This window comes from Sciurus carolinensis, chromosome 9 (genome assembly GCF_902686445.1).
Source record: "Sciurus carolinensis chromosome 9, mSciCar1.2, whole genome shotgun sequence".
NCBI classification, from domain to species: Eukaryota; Metazoa; Chordata; class Mammalia; order Rodentia; family Sciuridae; genus Sciurus; species Sciurus carolinensis.
The window spans coordinates 79,731,430-79,752,736 of NC_062221.1; the positions used below are offsets into that span (position 1 = coordinate 79,731,430).

At 35.2% G+C, this 21,307-nt stretch overlaps 1 protein-coding gene across 2 annotated transcripts in view; it reads left to right on the forward strand.

Moving 5' to 3' along the window:
* Positions 1-3,819: 3,819 nt before the first annotated feature.
* Cd200r1 (CD200 receptor 1) overlaps positions 3,820-21,307 on the forward strand; it is a 28,116-nt gene continuing 10,628 nt past the window's right edge. For both annotated transcript variants that reach the window (XM_047564413.1, XM_047564414.1), the window contains exons 1-2: positions 3,820-3,863; positions 4,282-4,594. In XM_047564413.1, the coding sequence (XP_047420369.1) occupies positions 4,528-4,594 (67 nt within the window). In that variant the 5' untranslated portion in view covers positions 3,820-3,863; positions 4,282-4,527. The remainder of the gene's footprint in view (positions 3,864-4,281; positions 4,595-21,307) is intronic.

Consider the following 21,307-nt stretch of genomic DNA (forward strand, 5'->3'; position numbering starts at 1 on the left):
TGGGTGCTGGGGATCAAACCCAGGGCCTTGTGCTTACAAGACAAGCACTCTACCGACTGAGCTATCTCCCCAGCCCCTATCCATTTCTTTGTACTATTGTTTTTATTAAGCCATCCTCCAGGCAATTCAGAAGATTCATTATTATTCTTTTTTTTTTTTTTTTTTTTTTTTTTTGCGGTGTTGGGGATGGAACCCAGGGCCTTGTGCTTGCAAGGCAAGCACTCTACTGACTGAGCTATCTCCCCAGCCCTGTTATTATTCTTTACAATAACATTTCTTCAGGTTATAACATATATACTACCCATTAGGTAGCCATTTGTTATGTTTAGCTAATTTCCCAAAGTTTTAAATTAAATGTGCAATGTTTAGGCATATTAACATATTTTGTGATCAAAATCTCAAAGTGCATCTGTTACTGAATTTGATGAAAATATTAGCTGATTTCACCAAATTATCTGAAGGGGGCAGCAGAGAATAATCTTAATGTAAATAGATGATAAGTGACCAAGCACAAGTTTTGTTTATTGAAACAAAACAGATAACTATGAAGTCAGTGTGTACAATTGGAAGAAAAAGCGAGGGAATAGATGAATAGATCTATTTATGGATGATGTATCAGAGACAAGACAAAGAATTAAAAAGCAGAAAATTAAAGAAAGTCTAATTAGCCACATAGTTAAGAAATAGATTTTGGAGTGAGATTTCTTAGGCTTGAATCCTGTTTCCATCACTTATCATCTATACAGGTGTCTTTGTAAAATTTTTATGACTTTAATTTCTTAAACTATAAAATGAGGTTAATAATATTTAGGGTTGTTGAGAATATTAAATGAGGCAATATTTTCAATTGTTTAGAACAGGGCCTGCGTGTTAAGCTTAAGGCTTTGACAAACATTTACTCTGAATATGGCCAGTGAAATCTAAAATTAACACTAGGCATCCAATAAAACATGGTTACTAATTTCTCTGTTTGATGTAGCAAATATCTACTCCTAAATATTTCTTTTTGTACAATCTATAAAATCATAATGAAAAAAATAATCATTAACTTTCAGGTGGCTATATTTTCCTAACTTTCTAAGGCTAATTTTTGTGTAGTGAAAATTTTTGAGTTAAATATCAGTATAACAGTAGAATGTAAAAATAGATATGTACATTTTGTGAGGTTCTTTTAAGTTACCAATCAACACATTTAATTGTGCATGCCTCCATGCCAGGATTTCAGGCGAATCTTGAGAGCTTGGGTTGATGAAAATTGCAGAAAGGAGAATTGGAAAATAGAAATGGGTATGTCTAGGAGTGCAGTCATTTGATTTTACAGTGCATTGCAGTGATTGTTAGATTCAGATCTCTAATTGTGCCATAGGGGCAGGGAGGAAATAAAATAGTGGAGTGTTGTAGAGTTTGGGTTTCTTGAAATTTTTCATACCATTAGGCATTGTTCTTTTACCTCTGTGAAATTTCTAAGTTAGACTTGAGTAGTGGTAGGACAGGGTAGATTGAAGGAAATGGGACTAAGTGTTTAGCTGGTGTGTTTGTGTGTGTGTGGAAGGGTAAATCAGACCAGATATCTGAGCCAGAGAGCTCACCAAAAGTAAAGATGCCAAAGAAGCAGGTATTGGACCATTTTTGCAAGGATACATATCCAGAAATTTCAGCTATGGTGCCCAGGAGCAGGCAGATATTGGAATTCCAGGTGGTCAATATTCAAATAGAAGATGGATGATCAGGTAGTGATGCTGCAGAACAAAGAGCCCAGGGAACAAGGAATAAAAGGCCATAGAGTCTGCAGTAAATATGAAAGCTCCATGTTCAGCTTCTTCATAATGGGAGGAGTCCCCAGGCAAGACTGCTGTGTTCTACCTTAAATGGTTTCAGATTGTGGCTAAGTTTGAATCTGACTTGGAGAAAGAGAAGTATACCTGATTGGAAGAAATTTACTTCAATGGCATTTGTCGATAGATGAAATAATTTTGAGTAAATCAGCAGTGCAAGTTTGGGGGCATTATAACTTAGATGAGCTCTAAAACTTACTAAGTCTTTTTGTTTTAGCTGCTACAACTTTAATTGGCATCTCATCATTCTGGGTTTTTGTTTTTTTTTTTTTTCTTTCTACATGCCCTAATTCTCAGTAGGTATTATTGAAGAAGATACTGATGGAGCAAATGGTTTGTGATTCTGGCTTGACCTCTACCTTTCTCTTGCTCCGTTCTTGCTCTTCTGCTGTTTTCTGGGTCCCTGTGGCCAAGGCACAGCCAAGAAGAACTTGGGGCCTTCAGATTTTTCAGAAAGATACATTTACCGGACAAATATCTTTCTCTTATTATACTGAGTTTTGGGGTATATTTTTGGTGCATGATTTTGCTAACTAACCCATGGTCCCTTTATTGTTTTGAACACTTGCTCTCTCTAAGAAGTAAAAGTGGGGATTTGAAGGTGGAAGAGATAAGAGAATAGAGAGAGAAACAATCTCATTCGGTCGAATCAACTTGGTGAATCGTCCTTTTTGATACCACTCAGCTGACTCAAACTGCTGATTGCAGGTTGTGGTCTGATCTCAGATGAGAACATGGGAGTGTGCCTATTAGAGTTGTTGCCTGAAATTTCAAACCAGAAGAACTGAGTTGGGAGAACACGGGTTAGCAAATGTGAAATATTTTGCTCTCAGCTGTGTTACCAAGTCACTTTGAGACTTTAGGTGGAAGGTCATTTAGCCCTTTTGTGGTCAGATTTGACTGTGTCATTGAGCAAACATTAAAATAAATGATCATTAAGAATTTTTGATGACGTGTGAAAAAGTTGCTGTCAATTTAATATTAAGTGGAAAAAGGCTATAGATTTGATTAAGAAATGCGCCCCATGTCATTAGACTATTTATTGCATAGCAAAGACAACTCTAGGTCTGTTATCAAAACCCATGGTCTGATCTGCTTTATGTGGTGGAAATCAAGAGTCTTACATTTTAAATGGCATTTTCTCACTGATTTTTCTCACGCCTAGTTAAACGAACAAAGAGAAGATCGCAATAACCCACTCATTGTCATAACTCATTTTCTCAGTCTTCCGTGCATTAAGGGAGCTCATTCTACTGTCTGAGCCAAATCAATTCACTAGGAAGAAAGCAGAGAAGGGGGAGGGGAAAATATATATATAGTTTAATGGTTGGCAAGAGGGAAGATGGAACTGCCAACTTAGAAAAAAAAATGCATGTTGTTTAATCTTTTTCCTGTTTGCAATGTTTTCTTCCCCTTCCTGGAGAGTTTTGCCTTGGGGTAGGAAATTCTTACTACATAGAAGACTTTTTTCTCTCTCTCTAGTGTATCTAAATGCATACTAACTGGCAATATTAGGCAGAGTTTTCCTGGAAAGTTGGAATTCCAGATGCGTGTCAACTAAAAGATGAGTGCTTATTAATTTTGTTAAAATGACCAATCTAACTCTTCAAAGATGAAAGTGATTATCAATGACTACTGAATTGTAATATAGAATAATGATCCCCAAGGTACAAGTCCATGTCTACTTATGAAAATATGTCATTTTACAGGTCAAAATGGACTTTGGGGATGTGATTAAAATAAGGATCATGAGATGGAGAGATTTTCCTGGATTATCTGGTGAACCCAATATAGTCACAAAGGATTTTTATAAGAGGGAGGCAGTGGGGTCATGATCAGAGAAGGAGATGTGACTGTGAAGTAAAGGTTAGAATGATGTGGCTACAAGCCAAAGAATGCAGACTTCCTCTAGTAACTGGAAAGGACAAGGAAGAGGTTCTCTCCATAAGCCTCCAGAAAAACTATAGTTCTGCTCATGCCTTGGTTTTAGTCCTGTAAGATTCATTTCAACTTCTGATCTCCTGAATGGTAAGATACTAAGTTTGCTTTATGGTAAGCCACTAATTTTGTGGTTATTTGTTAGAATAGCAGTGGAAAACCAAACTATTTATGATGCTTCCAGACATGTATGCAGATTTCCTTTCTAGACAGAAATTGCACCCAGGATTTTTAAGCAGAAATATTTCTTCCAGATCTGAATACTAAGGTTGTACACTTCAACCTGGAGAAAGCTTCTAAAAGTTATCATGACTGGGAAATGTACAGCCATGAACCAAAAACAGAGAAATATCCTGCCTTATTTTTTAGAGTAAGTTTAGATAAATCCGTTGTCTTGGGCATGTTCAATGTCTTTCTGTAAAGTTTATCTGTGAGCAGCAGAAGTGAGAGGAGAACCAATGAGCTGAAAGATAACCCCATCAATCTGCTTCCTCCGTCTTTGCTTCAGCGCCTTGTACAGGAAATCTAATGCTGTGTCAAGTTCCAGAGAACAGTTTCTTCTCTTCCAAGTTACTAATCAGACTAAAACACATCCAGTAAGAGAGGGCTAGGAGGAAAGAAGTCCCCTGCCACTGCTGGACTAAGAGGAACCAGCACGGAGAAATTGACAGGAGGGAACCTCGTCATGCTCACAGCCGCTCCTATACCTGTCAGGAGGAAAAGTACTGAGTGAAGGGCAGAAAACAAAACAGAAATGCTCTGCCCTTGCAGAACTCACCACCTACGGCTACTCTTGATGTTGACCGTCTTCTTCCTGGCGGGTGAGTCTGGGTTCTCTTCAGAAGAATGACTGATGAAAGACCTGTCCTAGCTCCTCTGGAGTTTTCCTTGCCTTTCGTGTGGGACAATGCAAGCCAATTGTAGCCATAGATGTAGGACATTATCCACAGATTTATTTGACTTTATCATCTTTAGTTTCTGCTTTCTCTTGCTTATTTTATCCTATTCTTCCACAGTATGTGCATTTGTATGATTTGCCTTACTGCCTCTTTCTTATCCCCCCACCCTCCTTTTTTGGACAAGGCAGGCTAAATTAAAACATACTAATAGCAATCAAAGTTGTCTGGACTCTCTTTATCTTCTTTGCCTCGTTAGAAAAAAATTAAATAATTATCCCATTTAAGTCCACATTGTTGATAGTATAGATTAGGAAAGTTTATTGCTTTCTATTGCTTTTTATGACTAGGTACTTTTAAAATATAATGTATGCATACAGTTTTGCTGGAACGCCTGTGATGTGTGTCTGTATTTTTCTTAAAGGTGCGTGGGCTGTAGGAGACACTTTCTGAATTAGAGGACACACTCCTTATCTTAGGTTCCTGTAGGAGTTGAAGAGAATGTGGGGGCTACTGTGGGGGTGTCCTGTTTCACTACAGAGGGTTGTTAGGAGTTGATGTGGGAGGGAGTTTGCAGGTTTCACTTTTAGTAGATGGAACAGCTGCAAGGGAACAATGTAGTTACTTTAAAATTTTATAAATTTGATAATTGAAAGAGAAAAGGTATTTTTTTCCTCATTTGAATGACGGTCAAATAATTTTTGTCTATCTTCCAGCAAAAAAAGAAATATCACAGGTAAATCTTACTCGTGAGTGCATATAAAATGACCATCCTCGACTACTGTACCTTTCTGAGCATTTTCACATACTTTTTCTCTTTTGATCTGCACAGTAATCTGTAAAGCAGGCATGGAAAATATCATTTTACAAAGATAGAAACTGAGGCTTAGAGAGGTGAAATGATTTGTTCAAGGCTAGAACCATTAGTATGTGTTCGCACTCAGTAAGTCAGTGAACCAGGAAACATTTGAGAGAGTGATTTTCTTCAGTGTTTAACCCTTGTGCTACTCTCTGCGTCTCACTGTACCACTGTCCAAAAACCACTGAAAAAGGCGAAGCCAATAATTTGTTATAAACTTAGTATGGACTGTTATTCACTATAAAATAGTGATCTGAATCTTTTGATAGTTGGAATCTTGTTTTAGAAAGCTATTCTAGAAGCCTGTTCAGTGCCCAACTTGGTCAGGGCAAGTCAGATAGTCAAAGAACTATATATGTTGATTCAGACTATTACTTTTGGGAAAGGGAAAAACATAACGTGATGAAAACATAATAATTTAAAATTTAAACATTGAAAGGTGTGAAATTTAAAACTGTTTCTGTGTACAGCTAGGAGATATTACAAATGTCAAATCTCTGAAGTTTATTTTTGTATCATTATAAAGTTGTCAAAATGTTTAGGCATCAAGATATTTAAAAACCCAGTTATGTGCAGTGATTTGGCATGATAAATTCACCAAAAAATGATTTAGGAGAGTGAGAAGAAAACCACTGGGATCATGGCTTCATGTCTCTCTTACTGTTACTGCTTATTATTGATACTGCCTACTAGAAGCAAATCACTATGCCCATGACACATTCACCAAGGAGCAAGAGAGATCTTGGCTTCAAGTTAACCATGCTTAACTCTTTACTTTTGTTTACTTATTTGCTTATAACTTCAAGCAATGTGGAGGTTAGTAGACAAGATTTAATAACAAAATACCTGAGGGTAAAACTAAAGGTAATTGTTGTTGTCCACCCCAAAACAAGTTCCAAACCTTGAATCTGGTCCTCCTCCCTTCCGCTCCTCATATTCTCTGCTACTTCTTCCTCTTTTTAGTCCTGTTGTCTTCTAGATTTTTTTTTGGTATGTGTTCAAATTTTATTTTCCCATTTCAATTAAAACCATTGCACCTTTAACAAAAGTTGCCGATTTTACCAAAATGAGTTGCTGAATAGGAACCCTCACTTATTTTATTTTATTTTATTTTTGGCGGATAATTTTTATTAATTTAACATTATCTTCCACTAGAGGGCAAACAGGGAACAGAAGTAGATAAAAATTAAGATAGCTATGGGATAGTTTGAGCAGAATTGCAAAAGATGGAGAAAGAGATTAAAAGCAGTTGTGAAAAAAAGAAAGTTGTCTTTCTTTAATTTCAGCCCTTTCTTTTTTAGTTGTGATAGTTGTGAATTGACATATTATAATATTTTATAAGTGTATTTTCCTATAAATATTTATGTTAAAGCAATTACTTAAATACATTGGAAGTCCTTATTAAGAGCATGGAGTATATTCGAAGCAGAGATGAAGTCATTGGGGAAGATTTTTAAAATCAGTACATCTTGAAATTGTCTTTGAACCCAGGAACAATCTGAAGAAAGTTGAAATGATGGTGGGTTGCCTTGCTGAAGGCTTTGTGGAGGAGAAGGGTCTTGATTTGGGCCTTGAATGATAGGTTTGGCAAAGTCAGTAACTTTGTAAAAGGTGAAATGATTTTAACCGGAGCAGGAAAATATAATTTGAACATACACCCCAAATCTAGAAGATGAAAGGGGTAAAAGGAGGAAGAAGTGGTCTCAGATAAGAGGAGTAGAGGAAGGGAGACCAGGTATGATGTTGGAAACTTGATTCTGGGATGGATGATTGAAATTATCTTTTGTCTCCCCCTCAGGTATTTTCTTATTAAATCTTGTCTACTAACAAGAAAGGCAGAGAAAGAAATTGGGAGGGGGAACATGTAATGTGAACAAAAGCAAGGGAGTTTAGGGGAGAAAGAAGTCCAGTTTGATGGCACAGATATTGTGTGCTGTATGATAAGAGAAAGACTGGATTTCAGGTGTCTTTGGTAACTGAGTAGAGGAATCTGACAATTGTGCAGTAGACAATGAGGAGTCATCTATTGTTTTGTGAACAGGAAAGTAATGTAGTAAGGTGATATTCTGGGAGAATAGTATAGCAGCAGAATCCCATTGAATTCTGGTTGCACTAAGTAAAAGATGGATTTTGAAGCAGAAGTGGGAAGATTCTACCCCCATGTTCTTATTTAGAAAGTTTCATGGTCTACATTGTTGACTGAGAAAGGAGTTTGTAGAGGAAGATATTCAATTCAGTTTAGGGAGGGAGAACACTGGGGAGGGAAATTCCCATATGTACTTGGAAATATAGCAAAATCCAGGGTTTGTGAGCAATTTATGAAGAGGATAATCCCACAAAGAGACTACCCATCAAAATAAACATAACAGAATAAGCACTGGAAATTTCCAGATTTGGTCCTAGGAGCCTAATTATCTCTTTCCTCTCTGTAACAGAGGGCAGGATCTAAGAAGAGATAGGAAGGGACACTTATGAGCTATGAATTGTGTAGATGACCTTAAATAGGAGGAAAGAAACTTTACTAAAATCAAAGAATGAGTTGAGAAGTTAGGTTCAGGAGGGCTAGTAGGTTAAGAATGCCAATAAGGAGATGTGAGAAAATTACAGTGTTCATTGTAAATAAACTGCTTCCCAATAAAGTTTTGAATATTCCAATTAATGGTGCTCACTAATAAAATCAAACGGACGTCATGTGGTTTTATGCTGAATCTAAAATATTGGTCTGTACAGTGACTGAAACATAAAAGTCAATAATATATTTTCGCCTCTTTTCCCTTAATATCTTTGACATGCTTTTGCCAACTTCTGACTGGGATTAGGGAGCAGATCTGTGTTTGTGAAATGATTTTGGAATGGAGTAATGCCAATATTGCTACCAATAGCCATTACTTTTAAAACAATTACAATAATAACAATGATAAATATCACATATTCATGTAACTCATATAGTAGTCACAGTCACAATTAGCTCATTTTTTTTCTTCCACATATCATTCAGGCATCAACAGTAAGAAATCAATTTCTAGTTTTTCCTAGATAGAATTTGTATGCCTTGCATATCTGAAAACCTAGACCCCATTCTGAGAACAAAATCTCTTTTGTGTTTAAGGGAAGCAATATAGAAGAATCGTTGGATTGAAGGAGGACTGGAAGTTTTCCATTTCTAAAGAAATAATTTTCTTTAAAAACCTCTAGTACTTTGAGTTACTGATGGTGTCACAGGTTATCTTGGAATCAGACAGATGTAGTTTTGTGTGCAGAATACTTATTGGCAGTGGGAGAAATCATCCTGCAGTCTCAACCAGCTGTCACCCACTCCTAACCCTTCAGGGAGCTCTCCAGATAAAATGGCCTTAGAGAGTCCCTGCATTGTCAAATTGGCTGACCCTTTTACCTTAGTCTCAGTCACTCATTGGGTGAGGACTGTCCAAGGGAAGGTCTGACTGGGCAGAGTAACTGAGGCAGATTGCTGAAGATGCTGGAGATGGAATGCTGTCTGCTGGTGGTGCTCCCAGTAACAGTTGCAGACTTTCCTTGAAGGAGATCCTGGGGCAGGTCCACATCCACCATAGTTGTGGTTTCCAGTACTCTTCATTCCTTCTTGATTTTCCCAGTTTCTGTCTAGTATTATTTCACTTTAGCTTGAAAATTTTCTTTTGTCATTTCTAGAAGTGTAAGTTTTCTGGTAAAGAGTTCTTTTAGTTTTCTTTGATATGAAAAAGTATTTGCTTTCATTCTTGAAGCTTATTTTGGCTGGATGGAGAATTTGAGGCTGACATTTTTTTTTCTTTCAGTACCTTAAAAATGTTTTACTATCTTGAATGAGAAGTCAGTTGGCCCCACACATAGTTTTCCTGAACATAATGTGTTATTTTTTCTGGCTGCTTTCAACATTTTTCTCTCTATTATATTCAGCAATTATAACATGCCTATTTTATGCAGCTATTTTCATTTTTAAGGAATTGCTTAGCCTCTTTAGATAGTAATTTCCTCATTTCTGTAATGAAAGATATGCACAATGCTATTAAGAAGTATAGAGTTAGTTTACAGACAGGAAGAACTTTAGAAATCCTTAAATAAAATTCTTTCATTTTATATGCAGGTAAATAAAGTCCAGGCATGTTTGAGGAATTGTTAATTATATCTATCACTTAACTTTATAGTGGATAAGCTGAGATTGAACACCTCTTTAGTACCAAAAATAGAGGGGAAAGAGATGCGGCAAGTGGGTTTGGGAAAATCTAGGACATTTTGATGAGGTGCACTTGAAATGACAGCAAGATATCAGGAGGAATAGCAGCTAAAGGTTTGTGATTCTTATGCAGGAAAAATAAGTTACAGCTAAAATGTGCATCATTTATACTGTCGGTCAATAAATAAAGGAGTGTCAGTTATGTGTTAGTCCCTGTGCTTCATGCTGGGGATACTTGGTCAAGGGAGATGTAGATCCTATTTTCATGGAGCTTAGAATCTGGTAGGGAAGGTAGAGATTTAATACATTGTTGCAAATAAATAAGGAACAGTGTGAAAGGGAAAATATCAGCTTATGTAGAAACATGTCACTGGTAAGTTTGATCTGGTCTGAGGGTTAGGAAGCTTCCCTGAGAAAGATGTTTAAAATGAAGACAAACAGAAAGAGCTAGATAGAGTTGTGAGATGAGCATTCCAAGCAGGTCAAACAGCCTGCATGAAGCACCAAGGAAGCTAAGCCATGACTACAGTGGTAGAAATAAGGAGATAGGTGTGGAAAGGTTAAGTTGAAGTTCTGGAGGTTAGGGAGAAGGACGACGGAAGATGCAAAGAGAAAGGAACAGGTGGGACTTTAGGGAAATACCTTCACATGCATACCTGAGGAAAATAGAGCTTGCAGAGAAGATATGGGAATAAGCTGTGAAGACAGGAAGGATACAGAAAGAGGGAAACATTTAAGTGTCATGGAGGAGGAGAAAGTGGTTAATTGTTGATGCCTTCTCTAAGCATTCATAAGTGGATTTGGGAGTAGCATTAAATTGGGAATACATGTGTCATAGTAAACCATGTGTTGTTTCAAAGAGGTTGAGGCAAGAAGTTTTCAAAGGCAAATTGAGGGGGATTATAATGTATTTTGAAACAATAATTCTTGGCTATGAGGACCAGTAACAGGGGTGGGGGCAGTCTAAGAATAAAGGCAGTTGTTGGGCAGATATCCTTGCAGAAGTATTCCCAGTGTAAGATTGTAATAGCCTTTATACCATTGTTTATAATAGCTCTTATCAGACATAAATATGGGATTTCCTCCTTCATAACCTTCTGGTTCTATTTATTTTATTCTGGTTTTAAAAATTAAGCCTTAATACAAATAACCTTGTTTTAATTCAAACAACTTTTATGGTATCAAAATCTGCCAAGCAGAACACAATGCTGCAGAGTAGCAAAAAGTTTGACTCTCAAATGCTGGTGACCTTCGAAATTGCATTTTGAGTAGAAAGTGTGGGAGCAGCCGATTGCTGCTATTGTTGAGGGAGCATGTGGGAAGGAAATTGAGGCTGTGGGCACAGACTTCTCATTCTAGAAGTTAGGTAGCAAAGAAAGGGGAAACGATTGTAGCTAAAAGGGGAAAGCAACATCTAATTTTTTTTTTTCTGTCAACACAGGGGAAACCTGGGTGTGCTTGAAGGAAATTATTTGAGAAAACTCAGTGACTCAGTAAAAGTGTATTTCCAATCTGTATGTGTTCATGTAATTTTAAGGTGGTTAGTGATTTTTATTTTTTTCTTGACATTTTCTTACTTTACCATGAAAGGCCCCTCTCCTCTAAAGAGTTATCCATTATGTACTAAGGGAATAGTTGATTACACAATCCATTTGGGGGTATTGACAATTTTTTGAAAAAAATGTCCAACTGGTAAATGTTTGTAGATTCCAAATAATGAAATCTAGTTATTTTTAGTCTCCAAGAAAAATCATTCTCTCTATCCTTAATTGACTCCCTCCTAGATGTTCCCCAGGGTTTGTTCTAAGTCAGTAATTTTAAGATAGTTGCCAGACAGAATCTCCTACAGAGCCCAAAATATTAGAGATCCGGGGTGCTATCTCAAACCTACGTACTCAGACTTTTCTAGGGTCTAGGCAGGTAGACTTCATGAATCTTTGCAAGTGGTTCTGATGGGAGCCAGGATTAGAAGCACTGTCCTAGGTTTTCTTAGCTTGATTTTTATTTTTATTTTTTTGCTCAAACTATCCCTGCCATCCTGCTCACCTCCTGATTGACCATCAATCAATGTGGACTTTTTTTTTTTTTTTTAATATCCCTAGTTGGTAGGCTCCTAAGAGCTGGGAGCTTGCCTCATGGATTCTATCAGGCCCTATTTGACACTGAGTAGCTACTCCTGTTTGTTAACCTAAACTTCCTGAAAATGTCTCCTTCTTAATCTTTTTGTTCCTTTCAGGGATGAAATACCTGTTTTTTCACAAGTAGCTCTCCATGTCTCATGGCCTTCAGGACCCCTAGGATTATTTTCCTGGTTAGACTTCTCCCTCACTCCTGAAATTCTACCTCTCCCTTTTCCTGTCTGCAAACATAGTGTGCTCCCTGTTCTTAAATGCTTCCCCAGTCCTCACTGCTCCAGGCATTGTTTTATCTCTTCCAATCTCTGATGTGAACAGGTAAAGCCACTGTCCTGTTTCTCCCTCTTTCTAGGTCAGAATTCTTGAAAGACTGAGTCTACATTCGTTGACTGGATTGCCTCTGCTTGGCCCCTTTCAGTCTGATTTCCTCCGACCTTTCTACTAAAAATGCTCTCTTAGATCTTAAAGGTCATCTGTGACATGCTTATTACGGAATCAGACCTCTCCTTAGATCTTACTTTAAGACTTTCCCCACAATTTGATCTTGATTTTTCCTGACATGAATTCTCTTACCCTGGCTTCATGGCGCTGCATTTACCGTCTATTTTTCTTCGTTGTTTTTGCTAACTGCACTGCTTCCAAGAGAACCCTGTGTATAAATGTTTTCAAAACTCTGGATTTGGTCTTTCCCCTAATTTCCACATCAGAGACAACAATTTGGCAGCCCATGGGATAGATCTGGCTGTGGATACTTTTAGTTGACTCAGGTAATATTTTTAAAAATTTGAATTAGCTGCCAATTAATAATAAAATCGGGAGAGATTTTTACCTAAAATCCTTTACCTACGGTCTGGGGTTGCTTGAAGATTAAGGCAAATGATGCATATGAAGTACTTTGTACTGTGTTTGTATTAACAAACATTCCAAAAATGGCAACGTTATTGTTTTGTGATCTTCAATGCCTTTGCACATACTTCATTTCATAACATTTGAATAGTTCCCTCCAGATTGACTTTTTGATTAGTTTCAGTATTTTTTCTGAAATAAAACCCATGCTGGAATTAATGTTTTAGTATATATATCTTTACAAATATGTATGTGCATATATATTCAAATATGTATGTGCATTTATATATACAAAAATGAATGTGCATATATATTCAATATCAATATATTTACTGAACACATTATTCCTTGTGATTACTGATACACACTTGTACAACATCTGCCTTAGGTCAGGGAACAAGTTGGTCTCCATCAACTAGTTTTAGGCTAAAGACAGTAAATGCCTTGAAACAAGGAAAAAAAAAAAAGGTACAGCAAGATGGCCTTTGTCAGCTGTGCCCTAACCAGCTGATGCAAATATTATGATTATATTGTCTTGAAAACTAGGATGAAATTTATTATTTACTAGAATTCTCTTATGCTTTTGAAATTTTATCCATCCATTGGTTGTTGTTCAGTTCTTTTTATTTTTATTTTTTATTTTTTTATTATTCAGGTCTTATGTTTTAGAACTTACTACTTTTCTTAACCATGTCTCATATTTTCTTTTTATAAACCATGTGACTGTTTTATTTTTATCTCTGTGGTATATCTTAGGTATTACTAGCTTAATCACCTTCAACATATTACTTCTTTAATCAGCCTATTCTTATCTTTTGCCCAGTTTTCTTTCAGTTGGGTTGTCTATTTCTTTTTTATTGGTTCGTGTGTTTTCTGTATCATTTTTTATCTTTTTGGTGGGGAAATTAACCTTTGTTTATCATAAATGTGAACAATTGTCCAGGTTTTTGCTTGACAGCATTATTTAATTACTTAATTTATTTTTAGTCATACAGAAGTTTTAAATTCTTTATAGAGTCAAATATCTCAATACTTTTGTTTATAGTTTTTGTTTCATATCAGGGTTAGGCGGGTTTTCACTAAAGTGAGCAACTGTTGCAGTTTGCCTGAGACTTTTTCCTGGTTTTAGCATTGAATATCCGGCATTGCAAGAAAGTCCTTGGTCCCAGCAAAGCAAGATGTTATTCATCCTATGTCCTGTTTAAGATTAAAAAATCAAAATTACCCATTGTTTCTTTTGCTACTTGAATTTTTGTCTTTTATGTTTAAATCTTTATTTTATTTTGGTCTGAGGAATGAGATTTTGGTGTGTTTTTCTTAATCACTCTGCTAAAACTTTGGATTTCCACCCAAAATATTATTTACTGAAAATCTAATTAGGTGTTGTATGCTACTAAATTGACATATTTAAAAGTAAAAGTCAGTATTATAAAGTATAAGAACATGAAATGTATGCCATTATCAGTAGTTCAAATTTTATGTAAAATGTTAAAAATAAAAAAGTAAATGCTAATTTATGCTTATTATATTTCTTTATCTTTCTTTTCTTTTTTATTAACATTACAACATATATTAGAATTTACTATATACATATATTTAAAAATAATTATAAAGTTGATACCTAGGTAATTAAGCAGTTGACTATTGCCTGTTCCTCCTGATTATATTCCCCTGCCTCTGCTTTAAAGCCATTATCTTTTGGGAGAATCATTCCATGCTTTTCTTTATGTTTTATCATGTGTTTATACAGTCCAAACAGTAAGATTTATTTTAATTCTTTTTGGTATTGTGCATAAATGGAATTACATTGTATATATTCTTTTATGGCTTCTTTTATTCACTCAATATCATGTTTGAGATTTACCCATGTTTGAGTTTGCAATTGTAGTTCATTGATGTAAATAATTTTTATCCTAAAATTTCAAATATTTGTAAACTAGTTCTCCCCCCTGAAAAGCTCTGTTGTAAAAATAATTAACATGATTGCAAATCAGAAGTTTTATATTTAGTATTTCAGTTGCTTTCACTTTTTGAAGCAGGAATTCATCACAATTGAAATATAAAACTATGAGGCATATGAAACAGAAAGTTTTAAATTAAAAATCATGTTGCATTTCATATTGATAAAATGGCAATTTTTTCCTTTTCCATTCTCTTCCCATAGGGAAAATATATTTGTCTCAGGGCAAAAAAAAAAAAAAAAAAAAAAGAAAAAGAAAAAGAAAAAATTCTGAAAATTTTCTACCCCTGCCCCTGGGTTTTTCTTTAAATACTAGCAGTTCCTTTAGACACACATCCTTTGCATGTAATATTACATTCCTTTGGAATGTTCATTTCTCCTTCTTCTTCTTCTTCTCATCCATTAGATCTTGTATTAGTTACCTGTTATTACATAACAAGCTTACCCTCAAATGAATATCTCACAGTGATCCAAGAGGAGAGAGAGAGAGAGAGAGAGAGAGAGAGAGAGGAGAGAGAGAGAGAGAGAGAGAGAGAGAGAGTCAGAGAGAGAGAAGGAGAACATGAGGAGGACCATAGACTTAATACAACCTAATCCCAGCACTGATGTTCTATCACTTCTGCTACTTTCTTTTTGCTAGAAGTGAGTAAGTAGGTCCAGCCCGTGCTCAAGAGGAGAGAATATTACAAAGACATGAATATCAGGTGGGAGAACACTGGGAGCCATCAGAGAGGGTGCCTACCACAAATCTCAATATCAGGATCTATAGCTCACCATCCATTTTCCATACTTTTCCTTTATTATTATTGCAATCTCACATAATTGTGTAATTGTTTGATTAGTTAATGTCTATTCCCCTTATTAAATTAAAAGCACCTTGATAAATGGAATTGAGTGTCCAGCTATTGTAATTGATTAAATGAATTAATAAAGCTCAAGCTTCTCTCCATCAGTTCAAAAGTTTTATTAAATCAGATATGTGATATAATAAACTCAGGTGCCACTCAATGAAAAATTATAGTGAGAAACTGATCATTATCTTAAAATGATATCTTAGTAGTTTATCTTAGTAATCTACTTCTAAAATTTATCATAAAATTAATACCTTAGTCTTCAGTAAACTGTAATAAAGAGAAAGATCACATAGATATTTTCCCCCTATCATTACTGTTTACTACTTGGAAATAACAGCATTTGCATAAAAAAGGTCTTGTTTTCAATCATACTTGCAGAGTCTACTGATTTTAATTTTATATCAGAAATAAAATTGTACTTCAAGCTTCCTCCCCTAAAAGATATAAAGTTCCTGAACTTTCTATCTAGCTACCATGAACTTCCACTAGTTCCCAGATGGTTCTGAGAGGACCACTGCTTTAGAATCAGAATCAGAAATATAATTAACCCATTTGGATGACAACAATTTTATTTTCAGGACCTTTGAAAAAGAGACAATTTAATTCCACAACTTCCTTTTATAAAAATTTGTTCTAATTAGTTATACATGACAGTAGAATGCAGTTTAACACATCATACATAAAGGGAGTATAACTTCTCACATGCCTGGTTGTACATGATGTAACATTACACATATATGCATGTAGGGTAATAATGTCTAATTCATTCCACTATCATTCCTACCTCCATGCCCTCTCCCCTCCCTTGACTACCCTCTGTCTAGTCCAAAATACCTCTACCCCCTCTCCCCACTTTATTGTGAATTAGCATCTGCATATCAGAGAAAACATTTGGCTTTTGGTTCTTTGGGATTGACTTATTTTGCTCAGTTGAATCCATTCACAACTTCAAAATTTCTTGGAAATACTCTTTTGTCTAAGTTGCAATTACAAAATGTAGTTTATAAAGTGCAGTAAAAGCATTCACTAATTAAAATATTAAGTTGCTATTTTAAACTTCTTTGAGACAGGAATTTCATAGTAAAAATTTCTGTAGTGTATTGACTTTACCATACTGGTGATTAGAAAAAGTCATGTACTTGGTGTGACAAAATAAAAGTTGCTCTGGTAAAGTCATTTGAAATTCTAGATCTCACTCTCAAAGTCACATTCATTTTAAATGAAACTTTGACTCTAGGAGAAAAAACTATTGCTTGATTTTAATGGACTTAATACCTCCATTTACAGTGTGTGTTGATATTCTACTTATTCCTTACTTATTGAGAAAGAACAAGGGCTTATAAATTCATTTAATTACCTAAAAAGAAACAAAGGAAGAAGTCAACTCATATCCCTATGTTTTCCAGTCATTAAAAATGGCTTCATACATAATCCATAAAGGCTCCAAATTTTTAAAAATAACTTTGAAGAGTTACTGAAGTTTGCAAGAAAATAGTTTTGAAGTTTGAATACTAGAATCATTAAACGAAGAAAGAAATAATTTTGTTTTTTTCCTCATGAAATGTCAGGACATTTTTATGGATTTCAACATATATTTGTTTGCATCCTATATTTTAGAAGTAATAAATTTATTAAGTATTAAATAGCAATAAAATGACAAGTTGTAAAGATTGTAGTAAGCAATAAGAATTAATTCTACTTAGCTTAGTACTATTTTAGAGGCTCTAAGTATTCCTAGTCCTATAAAGAAATATCAATAAAATGTAAAAATGAAACTATTCTTTCTTGGGTTATATAGTTATGAAAGTATAGTGTCATTTTTTTTTTTTTAGTCTGCAGTTTATCAGACCTATATCTGTGTGTTGTTTATGTTCCATCAAAGTCCTGCAAGTGAATGAAAGTGCAGGAAATATTAACTTTATTTTTGTTTCCTATCTCGAAACATTAGAAAAAAAATAAACATTAACAATGATATTAACTATTTGCGTTGGGCATAATCCGTGCTCTATTTTGGTTAATAACAGTTACTGAATCAGGAGTTATTAGGAATGGTGAAATTTCAGAAATGCTATTTCTAGATTTTTTTTTTAGAGTAGAGAACACACTATACAGCATTTTACAATAGATGAAAACTGTTTAACATCACAAGAGAGTCATGTGCTGTTTCTGAGAGCCCTTCCTCTCGCTGGAGGAAGCTTCACGGAGTCTGGGTTTGCACAGTCATGGCTGTGCAATGTCTGCTGCGTGGGTGGTATGTGTTTACTGGGGCATATGACAGTGATGACTTGGGAAAGGAAACTTCTGGTGCTCGAAGTTACTAAGAGGTTTCACTAGTAGTAAAATCACAAAACAGCCTTATATCTGCAGATGGCTGACTTAAATGGAAAAGGAGTTTCTTGTTAACATTATTTTTAGTGTCGAGAGTTTTTGTTTGTATTTTGTTTCATATTTGTGTGGTTATACATTCTAATGCTCTGTGTGTTAAATCCTCATGTTTCTGACACTACTTTTAATACTGCATGTTTCAAAAATGGAGTGTGAATGGAACATTGGAGTTTTATCCCAGAGCACTTTTAAACAGCCAAGTCTTAAGGGGTGGGGGTGATTTGCCCCCACACATGCAAAGCCTTTCCCACTATTGACATCCCCCACTGGAATGGTACATTTGCTTCAGTTGATGAATCTACACATTTGACACACATCATCACTACACAAAGTTCTAGTTTGTTGTGTGTTCACTCCTGGTGTTTTATATTCTGTGGGTTTGATGTTAATGACATTTTTCTACCAATCTAATATCATATAGAGTAGTTTCACTATCCTAAAAATCTTTTTTTGCTTCACCTATTCATTTTTCCCTCTCCCCTTAACACCAGCAACTCATGATCTTATACTGTTTTCATAGTTTCACCTTTTATAGAATGCCATGTTGTTGGAATGATACAGTATGCACCCTTCTCAGACTGGATTTTTTCACTTAATAATCTGCATTTAAATTTCTTCCATGTCTTTTCATGACTTGTTATTTCATTTCTTCTAAGTAATATGTAATATTCCATTTTCTTAATGTGCCACAGTTCACTTATCCATTCACCTACTAAAGAACTTCTTGATGCTTCCAAGTTTTGACAATTAGGAATGAAGCTGCTCTCAAAGGCTGGAGTTGCTCTCTTTGCATGAGCAAGGCCCTGGGTTCATTCCCCAGTATTGCCAAACACGGAGGAGGAAGGTATGAAGCTGCTATTAATATCTGTGTGTAGGTTTTCATGTGGCCAGAAACTATAAAAGTAACTTTATATCCATGTTCATATCTGTATTTTTTTGCAATCCCTTTTCTTGTCTAACTTGCATTAGTGAGACCATCCAGTTGAAAAGCAGTGATGAAAGTAGTCATCTTTATCTTGTTCCTGATTTAGTAGGAAAGCTCTGGTTTCTCGCTATTAATTATGATGTGAACTCTAGGTTGTTTTTGCAGAAATTCTTTATGAAGTTGAGAAAATTAACCTCTATTCCTAGTTTATGGAGAATTTTCTTTCTTTTTTTTTAAACCATGAATGAGTGTTGGATTTAGTTAAGTGATTTTTCTACCTCTACAAATATGATTATGTGATTTTTCTCTTTTAGTGATGTGACAGATTACATTAATTGATTTTTGGATGTTGAAACAGCCTTGCATATATGTGATTAATCCAACTTGGTCATGGGGTATAATCCTCTTTATATTCTTGGATTTGATCTACTAAAACTTTGTAGAGCATTTTTTTTCATGTATGTTCATAAGATAGTTGATAGTTTTCTTTTCTTGTATTTTTCTGGTTTTTGTTTAAAGGCAATATCTGTCTCATAGAGTGAATTAGGAAACACTACCTCTGCTTATATCTTCTGAAAGAGATTGCTCAGAATTAGAATAATTTCTTCCCTAACCATCAGGCAGAATTCACCAGTGAACACTTCTGGGCCTGGTGTTTTCTGCTTTGGAAGGTTGCTAATTATTGATTAATTTGTTTAATATATATAGACCTGTTATGATTGCCTATTTTTTCTTGTGTGAGTTCTGGCAGATTGTCTTTCAAGGAATTAGACTGTTTCATCCAAGTTATCAAATTCGTGGGCATAAAGTTATTCATAATGTTCTTTTCTTTTTTTTTTTTTTTTTTAATGTCCTTATAATCTGTAGTGGTGTCCCCTCTTTCATTCATGTATTAGTACCTTGCATGCTTTCTTTTGGTTAAATAGTCTGGAAAGTGGCTTATTAATTTTATTGTTCCCTTCATAAAATAGATCCTTGATTTTGTTGATTTTCTATATTAATTTCTTTTTTTCAACTTCATTTATTTTATCTAATTTTACTATGTATTTTCTTCTGCTTTTTTTTAGGAGGGGGAGGGGAGTACCAGGGATTACACTCAGGGGCACTCAACACACAACCACTGAATCACATCCTCAGCCCTAGTTTGTATTTTACTTAGAGATAGGGTCTCACTGAGTTGCTTAGCGCCTCACTGTTGCGAAGCTGGCTTTGAACTTTTGATCCTCCTGCCTCAGCCTCCTGAGCCGCTGGGATTACAGGCATGCACCATGGTGCCTGGTCTTCTTCTGCTTCTTTGAATTTAATTTCCTCTTTTATTAATAGTACCATAAATTTGGAGTTTGACTGATTTTACATCTTTCATCTCTAGTATATGCATTCAATGCTATAAATTCCTTATAAACACAACTTTTGTTATATCCCCCAAATTTGGGAAAGTTTTATTTTCATTTACTTCAGAATTTTTTTAAATTTGTGAGACTTCTCTTTTCATCCATGCCTTATTTAGATATGTATGGTATAATCTCTAAAAATTTTGGGATTTTCCATTTATCTTTCTGCTAATTTCTAGTTTAATTTTGCTATGCCTGAGAACAGACATTGCATGGTTTCTGTTCTTTTAAATTTGCTGAAGAAAAAGTAGGCCCAAATCTTCACCATGTCACCCTAGGATCTGAATTCCTTAACAAGATCTCTAAAGCACAAGAAGTAAAATCAAGAACCAATAAATAGAATGGACCCAAATTAAAAAGCTTCTTCTCAGCAATAGAAACAATCAATAATGTAAAGAGAGTCTACAGATTGGGAGAAAATATTTACCACATACACTTCAGATAAAGCATTAATCTCTCGGATCTATAAAAAACTCAAAAAACTTAACAACAAAAAACAAATATCCCATTCAACAAATGAGCTAAGCAACTGAACAGACATTTCACAGAAGAAGATATACAATCGATCAACAAATAGATGAAAAAATGTTCAACATCTCTAGAAACTAGAGAAATGCAAATCAAAACTACTCTAAGATTTCATCTCACTCCAATCAGAATGGCCATTATCAAGAATACAAGCAACAATAAATGTTGGCAAGAATGTGGAGAAAAATGTACACTTAAACATTGCTGGTGGGAATGCAAAATGGTGCAACAATTATGGAAAGCTGTATGGAGATTCCTCAGAAAACTTGGAATGGAATCACTGTTTGACCCAGTTATCCCACTCCTTGATTTATACCCAAAGGACTTGAAATCAACACACTACAGTGATGCAGCCACATCAGTGTTTATAGCAGCTCAATTCACAATAGTTAAAACTATGGAACCAACCTAGGTGCCCGTCAACAGATGAACGGATAAAGAAAATGTGTCATATACATATATATATACATACACATGGTGGAATACTACTCAACTTTAAATAAGAATGAAATTATGGCATTTTCTGGTAAATGGATGGAGTTGGGGAATATTATGGTAAGCAA